Genomic DNA, 10322 nt, shown 5'->3' with positions numbered 1-10322 from the left:
CAGCTGCAGTCCACTCTTTGTGAATCTCCCCCACATTTTTGAATGGGTTTTGTTTCACAATCCTCTCCAGGGTGCGGTTATCTCTATTGCTTGTACACTTTTTTCTACCACATCTTTTCCTTCCCTTCGCCTCTCTATTAATGTGCTTGGACACAGAGCTCTGTGAACAGCCAGCCTCTTCAGCAATGACCTTTTGTGTCTTGCCCTCCTTGTGCAAGGTGTCAATGGTCGTCTTTTGGACAGCTGTCAAGTCAGCAGTCTTCCCCATGATTGTGTAGCCTACAGAACTAGACTGAGAGACCATTTAAAGGCCTTTGCAGGTGTTTTGAGTTAATTAGCTGATTAGAGTGGCACCAGGTGTCCGCAATATTGAACCTTTCACAATATTCTAATTTTCTGAGATACTGATTTGGGGGTTTTCATTAGTTGTCAATTAAAAATTATCACAATTAAAAGGAATGAACACACAAATATATCAGTCTGTGTGGAATGAATGTATACATTGTACAAGTTTCACTTTTTGAATGGAATTACTGAAATAAATCAACTTTTTGATGATATTCTAATTATATGACCAGCACCTGTGTGTGTGTGTGTGTGTGTGTGTGTGTTTTGAACAATATTGAGAAATGCCCATCACAACTTTCTCAGCTGTAACTGCAGAATGTTTGGTATTTTTGCTTGCTAAACCCCTTAAGTAATTAATCTGTTATCAAAATGCTTGCAGACTAATTTTGTGTAAATTGACTAATCAATTATCTGACTAATTGTTTCAACTCTGATATATAATTGGATTTGAAGTTTTAATGTTGCACCTATTGGAGCTAGATACTTTATGTACTCTTTAATAGTATGACACTGCATCATATTTTATAAACTGATCACATGCTCTATATGTAAAATGCATGCATGAGTTTTAAAAAGCAACTAGCTGTCACTTAAATGTAGTGGACTATGTATAATATAAAGTACTTTAGGACAGTAACTGAGTAAATGCACTTTCCTCTACTGCATATCACATTGTTGATATTGCATTGATAGTCTGTAGCTACACCTGTAGACAGTTATTCAAAACATGTTAAAAGGAAAAGATTGTGTTTCTACTCTCACTGAACCACTCACTAGTCCATATGTGTTCAAATGTGACATTTAAGGACAACTAAAAGGATGGAGTGCGTTTAAAAACAAATAAAAAAAACCTGTCCAGCATGTTTTATCCTGTAGTATTCTGAGGCCATTTAGGGATACAGAGAGCATGTTTTACAAAGGACAGACTCCCAATCCTAGTTATAGGCCTTTTTCCAGCTGTCCACCTTTCGTGTGGGAGATTTGGGTTCAGTTCCCACTGTGACAAATCCAGAATGGTTTCAGAAGCGTTTCAAAACGTTTATTTAAATGGAAATATAATATAGTCTCCGTAGTCCAACATATGTCGCTTTTTTTATTCACTGCAGCTTTAAAAACATCCTGTATTACAGGTGTCTCATTTCAGTCTCTTAATTCTGTTTTTATCCTTTCAGATGATGTCTACCGAAGAAAACAATCAGAACGGGGGTACCAGAAGAAGATGGCAGATAGTTTGATAGTTCTTAATGAGCCTGCAGCCAAGTGAACAGCAGTTGGATTTAATGTGGACTTCACATGTTGTCTTAAGGACGCATTCTTGGACTCTCACACCCTTACTTCTTTGCAACAGGCTGGAATGGACTTCATAGCATATTACTGAGTTACAGCAAATTGTATCACAGTTATGAACATTGTTAAGGAGCCAAGAGTGAAAAGGCTGAAGAAATCACTTCCAACATGCAGGTTTTATTGATAATATGATCATCAGTTAAAGTAACATTAGCAGTAATAATACCATTGGCGTTATGTGATGAAATAATCCCAATTGTGGTCTCAAATTGATTTGACAACAAGTCTGTGTTGATGTGTTATGTCTAAAACATTGCATAACACCTGCCAAGACAAACCAGTCTCAGCCAAATTGTAACAGAAGAAAAATACTAAAAGAGTCTCTGTATTTAGAGACAGACAGATGTGTTTAATGCTGGCAGACAGCATTTGATAAGAAACAAAAAAACCTCTTTCTTCCTCTTGTTTAAATCCTGCTGTTCTGTAATTATATGATTTCTGTCTGATTAAAAAAAACTTGGACTATACAGTAGACTTGGGTATATAAAATGTAACTGTATTTTGCAAACAGTATTTTAATTATCTGTGTATCTGCATCTCTCATTTTACACAGAACTTCCCGCTGAAACATAACCTCTGTTTTCAGTTGTACCATCCAATAGGGAGAGACTGCAGACAGATGAAGCTGTCAGGGTGCTTTGACAGCATGATGGGGTTCCCATCCAGTCTCACCTCGTTCATGTTGGTCCGTATGTAGTGACTGGTGTTACCTTTGCAGAACGTCTCATCTGTAATCGTCAAGATCTTGTTGTTCTGCAGAACAGACAGAATCCAAGGACACAAAATTGGCTTGTAGCTACTAATGGTCCCGCAGACAGAAGAAAATCTAATTGCTTCTATAAAGTGTCTCTGATTAATTGCTGTGATTGCAGTGAATCGCAGATGAACTTACATGCAGGTGCACAACATGAAGGGACTCTGGAAGTTGGGGCACTGCAGTCAGTTCATTGTTTCCAAGGTAAAGATATGCCAGTCTTGTGAGTCTCTGCAAAAACAAAACACCACTATTTTGGATTAAGCCTTTTGCTGTATCAAACTAAACACATGCAAAATACATAATTTCTGCATCACACTTCTGACATTTCTGACACTCTCGCTAACTTACTTTAAAAGCAGTTGCCTTTACACCCTGGGTTGTAAGCCTGTTGAAATTGGCGTTGAATGACACTAGCTTGGTGGGCAGCGTGGGAAGTTTAGTCAGTTTGTTTTCTGCAAGAGTGAGCTCCTCAAGGTTGGAAAGTTTTGAAAAAGCACCGTCGTCTATCTGAGCAATGAGATTCCCAGTTAGGTCAATTCTTTTCAGTGTGGCTGTGGATGCAAGCAAACAAACAAAGGGACAGAGAGAGTGAGGTTGAAAGATGACATTCAGTGAAGAGGAGAATTAGTTGACTTATTATAATGACTTTTATTCACCCATGTCTGCAAAGTCTTGATTGCTTATTTTTGTGATTTTGTTGAAACGTGCGTAAAGATATGCGGTTTCCTTCGGCAGTGCTGGGACGGTTGACATTTCAGGGGACACCTCCTCACAGTAAACCGATCCACTCAGGCAAACACACAGCAGACATGTCGGCAGCTCTGAAAAGATCACATTGTTGTTTCATCACCTTGTTTTTCCAGAAAAAAAAGGATTCTTTCTAATTAGTCATATTAATAAGTGGACTAATTGGTTTCAGTGATGTGACTATGCAGCTTAAAAAGCAGTACACGGTTTAGATGAGGACACTTGATCAGCCCCATTATTACATAATATGGGCTTTAGCTACATTCACAAAAATGTGGAAGAATGCCTCAGCAAGTGTTGCATAATCGGCTTTGAAACAGTTGTTGAAAAGTATTTATCTGTTTAAACAAACCTTACCATCGACTTTTGGAGCTGCTGCTTGGTCAGCATTTGAGTTATGAAGGATGTCATTGCCTGTAGAGTTTAGAATGCCTCTCTGTAAACAGAAGAAATTTTCAAAATAACTATACTTTTCATCCCAACTCATGACTGATACATTTCTTCCTCCTGTTCATTAGTATAGTGTATAAACCCCCAAAAGATATTTCTTACTTCCATGTATTCATCTTTTGCTGCAGAAGACAGTAGCCACGGGAGTATAACAGATGTGAAAATTAAAGTCCTTAATTGCATCATTGTGTCTTAGTTGCTGGTGAGAGAAGACAGCACGTCTGCTAGGCTGGGATCTGAGGTACATGTGAGCAGGAAAATTTTCCATCCAGTTTCTATTAAGTTGCCAGTATACCGCTGAGTAAGAAAAGGAAACCAACTTTAACTCAATACGTGCTGTGTTTGCTCGCAGTGGTTGTGATGATTCTAAAGACTTTTTATAGTGTTATGTTTTTATACTGTGTTGAAGTGATGAAAAAAATACTGCTTTTAGGCAAATAAGTAAACCTGATTTTAAATTTTAGTTTTAAGTGGAAAAAGAATGTTGCTAGAAGAACAGATCAGACCTGGGTTCCAGTAATTGATGGGAACAATGGGTGGGATTTATAAATGAATTGCCAAAGCACCAGACTGGAACGAGAAAACTATTTTGAATATGTCCCTTTTTTCAATTTAATACTAAAGTTGAAAACCCAACTTAACAGCAGTTACACTGTCTCTTTAGAAGTGGGCTTTTTTTTTTTAAAGGGGTTGGTATATATTTCTTTTGTTTGTTTCTTAATCAGTTTGACGAGTAATCAGAAACTTGGTGTTCCATTAGATGATGCAGCTCTGTGTTTTTTAAAATCTTAATCTATTACATGTCTAACTAACTTTAGTGTCTATTTTTATTTAAAATTGAACGTCTTTGAGTTTTGGACTGGTGTTCAAACAGAATGAGCAACTTGAAGATGTCTCATTGGGCTCTGGGAATTTTTACCAATTTTGTAACATTTTTAAATCTAAACGATTCATCCAAAAATTAATTTTTAGGGATTTAATTAAAATTAAAATAATCTTTATTTGCTTCCCTTAGGTCATATGCACTCAGGCAACAATCAAACATGGAGCCTACATGTTTTACTTTACTCTTATGTTTGAATTGCTAAGAGGCAGATTTACAGGGACACCTATCCTCAACACTTAAGCCCCTGCACTGACAAACAGCTAAAATGTTAAAATGTCCTTGAGCAAAAATTCTGAAACTCTGCTAGCTCCAGAGGCCTGTGCTTCCACCGACCTTGACCTTGCTTTGCAGGATATATAAGGAGCTTTCCTACACATATAAAGTGCCACAATAGTTGATTAAATGTATTAGAATTTTTTTTTTTTTTTACAATAAATGAATAAATTTACAATTATGACCAATATGAGTCTCCCAATATCCTGCCCACATTGTGTGTATAGTTGTATAACTGTTTAAATGGTGCAGAGTAGACAGTTTTAATATTAAAGCAGAAATGCTAGATGTGGGTTGTCCAATACTGGTGTGCCTAGTCTTCTAAAAACGTATAGATACTATTAATGTTGTCTCAGTAACTAAAACAGGAAACCACAGACAGACAACAATCAGCACATACGTTCATATGAATTCCTTGCTTTAATGAATAAAAATAAAATCATTCTGTAACCGTGTCAATCCTGACAAACACATTTTTTGGTATGGTCCTTTCAAACCCGTGCGATAAAATGTAAGCGCACAAACTGAGGGCGTTTTTTTGTAAAATACTGTATTTTAAGTTTGGCCATATAAATTATCTCATTTTGTCATTTTTTTGGTTGCATTACGTAAGGCAGATGTGGTGGAAAAAAAAAAAGAGGAAACAGAAGTACCAGTGTAGCGGAAGTGGTACTGCCCTGAACGATACGCTGAGCGAGACGGAGGACGGAGGCTGAATCGTCCAGAGAGAGAAAAAAAAAAGCAGGATTAAAAGCCGCCAATATTGTAAGTGTAATAACCTCTCTCGTGTTATTATCGCATTATAGTAGTAAATATTCATTCGCAGGTTAACGTTTGAATGGCTGATTCATCGTGTCCGGTTGAATCCTGTTGAGAAGCCATCACGCTAACAGTAGCAGGCTAGCTGGGTTTGTGAAAGGCTAGTCGGTTAGCATTACCTGCTAGCCAGCGAGCTAACCGACGGTCGGATTCCATGACACTTTGTTCTGACAGGCTCCTCAGCCTGGGCGGGCCGTGGTACAGCTGCTGAAAACGAATTAAAGGCGGAGGTAATACCTTGTAGTATAAGATTGTGTAGTGTATTGATTCTAAAAATGGCTAATGTTAATTGCCAACACCGTAGCCGTGGGTTTTTTTATCGTTAAACGAAAGGCAGGTGTTCCTTTTGCTGGCCTAGCTAACGTTCGTTGGATAGCGGAACGATATATTAGACGACGGTAGCTAAAGATTCACTTTGCATTATGATGAATAGGAGAGATTAGCAGCAGTGCTTTTATCTAATCCAGTTAGGTCGCCAACGTTAATAAGAACAAAACAAATGATCAATCAGATCAGCCGCATTTAACACGCTGACGTTAATATCAGTTAGCGAATTGTATCATCTCGCTAGCGTTGCTAGCAACATAAGGGGAGGGCATTAAAACCTGACCCGGGAAGGCTTCGGCTGAAACAACGTTAAACGAGTCAGTAACCCCGCTGTGCATGTAACATTTTGCTTTATGGCAGTTGTTAAGACTCTTCACGACGTGGATGCAGTCCCATTCAGACAAAATGTGGTAAAGGACGAGGCAGGAATGGGGAACGCTATTAACTAGCTAGCCGCTAACCTTAGCTAGTGATGTGTATGGTTGACCCACTTGCCAAGGGGCCCAGTTCACAGTGCTTATCCTCACTTTCCATCCAATTCAGGGGTTTCCTTGCTGCTCTGCCAAATCAGTTCAGAAAGAATAATGTTAGCTCAGAGCACTCAATAATGTCTAATAATTGATAGTGTGAGGACTATTGTGAAACATTATTCCTTGTTTTTTGATTAACTACACATACATACCTACTTCTAATACTGTATTTTCTTTTTCTCAGTCTAGAAAATGGATAAGAACGACCTGGTACAGAAGGCCAAGCTTGCTGAGCAGGCTGAGCGCTATGATGACATGGCCGCGGCCATGAAGTCGGTGACCGAGCAAGGTGCAGAGCTGTCAAATGAGGAGCGCAACCTTCTCTCTGTTGCCTACAAGAATGTGGTAGGAGCACGCCGCTCATCCTGGCGTGTTATCTCCAGCATCGAGCAGAAGACTGAGAGCAATGAGAAAAAACAGCAGATGGCACGTGAATACCGGGAGAAGATTGAAACTGAGCTGCAGGAAATCTGCCATGATGTGCTCGTAAGGGTTTCTAATTTTGTTGGTTTTTCAAAACAGTCCTAATTAATACACTTGTGAAGACAGTGCTTGTGTGTAATTTTCTGATTATCACAAACTGAAAAACTCAGCTTTTGTTTTCAGGGGCTACTGGATAACTTTCTCATTACCAACGCATCTGCTGCTGAAAGCAAGGTGTTCTATCTGAAAATGAAAGGCGATTATTATAGATACCTGTCTGAGGTTGCATCTGGGGAAGCTAAGAAGGGTAAGTGAGGAAATGATTTACATTATAATTTTGTGCTGGTACAAAATGGCGTTTTAAGCTGCATTAATTCATATTTTATAATAATTGTTCAAATTACTATGTGCAATGTGAAAATGGTTGCTTGTAGATGAGCCCAGAGAGTTTTATCACCCACCTCAGCTCTGCGTAGGGTCTTTCAGCACAGTTGTTAATTTTGTTCACTCTCATCAACTTTGTTCCCAGCAACAGCAGGCAGCGTTTTTTTATTTTAGAAATAAAATAAACCCAAAACAAAGCATCCCCCTCTGATATACAGACGGCAGACTACCTTGCCCAACATTAAATGGCAGAAAAGTTGAACACACCAGAGCATTTAGTACCTTAACAGCCAGGTATTTCCCCTGGGACTAAAACATAGCTAAAAGGAGAGTGGATATTGCACTACATTTGCCAGGCAGAAACAAATTTGACTCTCTAAATTAATGCTAGTGTTGTTCTGTGTTTGTTCAATATGTTCAATAATGGGCAACTGTTACCACCTTTGCTATTTCAATTATAAGGAGACATTACAGCAAGTCATTGTGTGCTTGTTGTTCTGCTGCCCCCAAGTGGCCAAAAATGAATAAATACTGCTTTAACAGATATTATAAATAGTGATTGTAACTTTTTTTTTTTGTTCATTTTTTTGCCTAAAGATACAGTGGAGAACTCCCAGCAGGCGTACCAGCAAGCTTTTGACATTAGCAAGGGGGAGATGCAGCCAACACACCCGATCCGGCTTGGCCTGGCCCTCAACTTCTCTGTCTTCTACTATGAAATCCTCAACAATCCGGACAAGGCCTGCAGCCTGGCTAAGACGGTATGAACTTGTTCATTGCATTTGTTTTTGTTGAAAGATTTGAATACATTATAACATCACAACTAAACAGAAACCTTGGATTCACTGAATTACTGGCAGACATTGTAAGGGTATTTTGTGCATTAATTTATTTTTCAGTGCTGACTAATTTAAATGCTCAGTTTTGCTTAAACACTGCCAAACAGTGTTTAAAGGCTGCTGCTAGATTATTAAAGTTTAAATAACAAGTTTTAATTTTTGTATTTCAGGCATTTGACGAAGCCATCGCTGAACTTGACACTTTGAACGAGGATTCTTACAAAGACAGCACCCTGATCATGCAACTATTAAGGGACAACCTGACTGTGAGTTTTAAATTATGTTAAATGCCTCTGATTCATCCTGATGTGATCCGGTGAACCTGATCATAACGTTTGTCTTTCTCTGTTCCCAGCTGTGGACATCAGAAAACCAGGCAGATGAGGGAGAGGCCGGAGACGGGGAAAACTAATGAAATTGCACTGTTAATCCACCTACACTCTTATCTTAAACACAGACAGCTTATATACATCCCCCTCCACTCCATCAGCTCCTCCCTCTTCTGTATGACAAGCAGCCTGAATTGCTCCTGACCAACTAGTTTACCCCTCTCAGTTCACTGTGAGGTGACAGGGTAATTTTCAGTTAGCAGATTCAGTCACTTTGTGGAAACATGTCGTATTGATTAGTGAGTCCATGTTGCTGTTGTTTTTGTCGGCTTTTGTGTGTATGTCCGTATGGAGTGAGTGAGCGAGCGAGTGTGAAAGGATGCGAAAGATTGTGTGTATGGTCTGGGGGTGTGGGAGGGGGGTGTTGTGAATTCTAATCGTCCTTCCAAATCCCTTTGTCCCAGCTAGTTTGTTGTGCATTTTTCATCCCTTTTTTCATTTGTTACTTTCTTATTTGTGATTCCTCATGATATTTACAGGTTTTATTGTATGGTAATTGAACTGGCAGTTGATTTCCACCAAACACTGTGATGGTAGGCGTTCCATTTGCTTCACACACCCAAAACAGTTTTGTGTTTTGAATTTCCAGACACACGTACAATCCTGTATTCGACTAACTGCAATTCTGCTGTGGGCTCATACAGAAAGGAGGCAGGCTGTATTGTGACACTGGCATCTTGGTGTAACGCTCCTTGATCATGTTCACAAGTTCAGTTTCAAAGTTTTAAGGGACCCCTTAAATTGTCATGTTAGATTTGTTCAGACATTCCACATTATTAGGCTTTCGTCAAGGCAGTGCTCCTTTTTTTCCCCTATTTTTTTTTTTTTTTTTTTTTTTTTTTTTTTTGACTAAATATGGATTGTCATTGTAGTTTTACTCACTGTTCAGGTGCTGCTTGATCTCAGTACAATGGAAATTGTATGTGCGTAAATGTGGTTCCATGTATTTTGCAAGATTGACTATCATCTGTATGTAAAACTTAAAGTAACCTTTTATTGATGTTAATTGAAAGAAATGTCTTACCACACTGTATCAACCCTGCTTGCAAAATATTCCTGTTAAAGCGGTTGTTTTCTCCAACAAAAAAAATCTGTGCCTGGCTTTCTCTTGCAGCCTCTATTTTCATTAAGGTGACAGTATCTGCCTGTTTATCTTTTTTTTCTTTTTTTTTTTTTTTCTTTCTTTTTTTTCTTTTTTTTAAAGAAATTTCAAAGAACGAGTTAGACCAGACAAACTTAAATTTCTAAATCTTGACCTCAGTTTGTACCCAGGTGCATCGCTCTGCTGTTTAAGATTGCTGGTGTGAATGATTGGAGAAGAAAGAAGCTCAGTGTCACAATACCATGTATCACCACTACATTCCACATATTGTAGTTGAAGACACCATTCCACATTATAGCTGACAGTCTGTTTACTCTGACAATGCTCCAATGAATTGAAATAATCTTCTGTTTAAAAAAAAATCATGTCAGTTTATTATTATGCTTGATGAAAATGCAGTTAGTGAATGTGGAACGAAGCCTGTCTGTATATCAGGTATCTACTTGCTTTGTTTTTACTGACAAGTCTTATGGCTAAAATTTGCTTCTGTAACAGTCTATTACCCAGTGCACACACGTGGTTGTGAAAATTTAGAATAGCTCTAAAAAGCAATGATGAAATGGAGATAAACAATGGTTGGTGTAATTCTAGCTTTGTGTTTATGTATCTTAAAACCATTCTAGTTTCACTATACATGTAAGAAATAGGAAAGTGTCAAAGACCATTCAGTGAAATAAAGTTTCGTTTAAGATAACAGGCAA

The 10322-nt window shown here is 38.3% G+C and overlaps 2 protein-coding genes across 3 annotated transcripts; one reads left to right on the top strand and one right to left on the bottom strand.

The window, feature by feature from the left end:
• Nucleotides 1-1792: 1792 nt before the first annotated feature.
• Nucleotides 1793-3885, bottom strand: LOC123975165 (mimecan-like). The gene is made up of 6 exons (XM_046056389.1): nucleotides 3752-3885; nucleotides 3557-3635; nucleotides 3109-3273; nucleotides 2801-3003; nucleotides 2588-2680; nucleotides 1793-2448 (listed from the first exon to the last, which is right to left on the bottom strand). Exons 1-6 carry the CDS (start codon nucleotides 3833-3835, stop codon nucleotides 2278-2280), a joined length of 795 nt encoding a protein of 264 aa, XP_045912345.1. The 5' UTR covers nucleotides 3836-3885; the 3' UTR covers nucleotides 1793-2277.
• Nucleotides 3886-5423: 1538 nt separating this feature from the next.
• Nucleotides 5424-10315, top strand: LOC123975688 (14-3-3 protein beta/alpha-1-like). 2 transcript variants are annotated; one of them, XM_046057360.1, is made up of 6 exons: nucleotides 5424-5573; nucleotides 6669-6970; nucleotides 7091-7214; nucleotides 7889-8052; nucleotides 8301-8396; nucleotides 8486-10315. In XM_046057360.1, the coding sequence occupies exons 2-6, from the start codon at nucleotides 6677-6679 to the stop codon at nucleotides 8540-8542; spliced, it is 735 nt and encodes a 244-aa protein (XP_045913316.1). In that variant the 5' UTR covers nucleotides 5424-5573; nucleotides 6669-6676; the 3' UTR covers nucleotides 8543-10315. The 2 variants fall into 2 exon arrangements, with proteins under 2 accessions (XP_045913316.1, XP_045913317.1); XM_046057361.1 differs by lacking the exon at nucleotides 5424-5573 and adding an exon at nucleotides 5672-5857.
• Nucleotides 10316-10322: the final 7 nt, after the last annotated feature.

The sequence above is a fragment of the Micropterus dolomieu genome, linkage group LG08 (assembly GCF_021292245.1).
Source record: "Micropterus dolomieu isolate WLL.071019.BEF.003 ecotype Adirondacks linkage group LG08, ASM2129224v1, whole genome shotgun sequence".
Lineage (NCBI taxonomy): Eukaryota > Metazoa > Chordata > Actinopteri > Centrarchiformes > Centrarchidae > Micropterus > Micropterus dolomieu.
The sequence above is the reverse complement of the archived record's forward strand: the minus strand, read 5'-3'. Positions and strand labels throughout refer to the sequence as shown.

Bases quoted from the DNA above. Each gene is read 5' to 3' on its own strand.
- LOC123975165 (XM_046056389.1), bottom strand. From the start codon at position 3,835: ATGATGCAATTAAGGACTTTAATTTTCACATCTGTTATACTCCCGTGG. The intron at 3,636-3,751 runs GTAAGAAATATC...TTCTGTTTACAG, and splicing joins CAAAAGATGAATACATGGAA to AGAGGCATTCTAAACTCTAC. The intron at 3,274-3,556 runs GTAAGGTTTGTT...TGATCTTTTCAG, and splicing joins AGCAGCTCCAAAAGTCGATG to AGCTGCCGACATGTCTGCTG.
- LOC123975688 (XM_046057360.1), top strand. From the start codon at position 6,677: ATGGATAAGAACGACCTGGTACAGAAGGCCAAGCTTGCTGAGCAGGCT. The intron at 6,971-7,090 runs GTAAGGGTTTCT...TTTTGTTTTCAG, and splicing joins AAATCTGCCATGATGTGCTC to GGGCTACTGGATAACTTTCT. The intron at 7,215-7,888 runs GTAAGTGAGGAA...TTTTGCCTAAAG, and splicing joins ATCTGGGGAAGCTAAGAAGG to ATACAGTGGAGAACTCCCAG.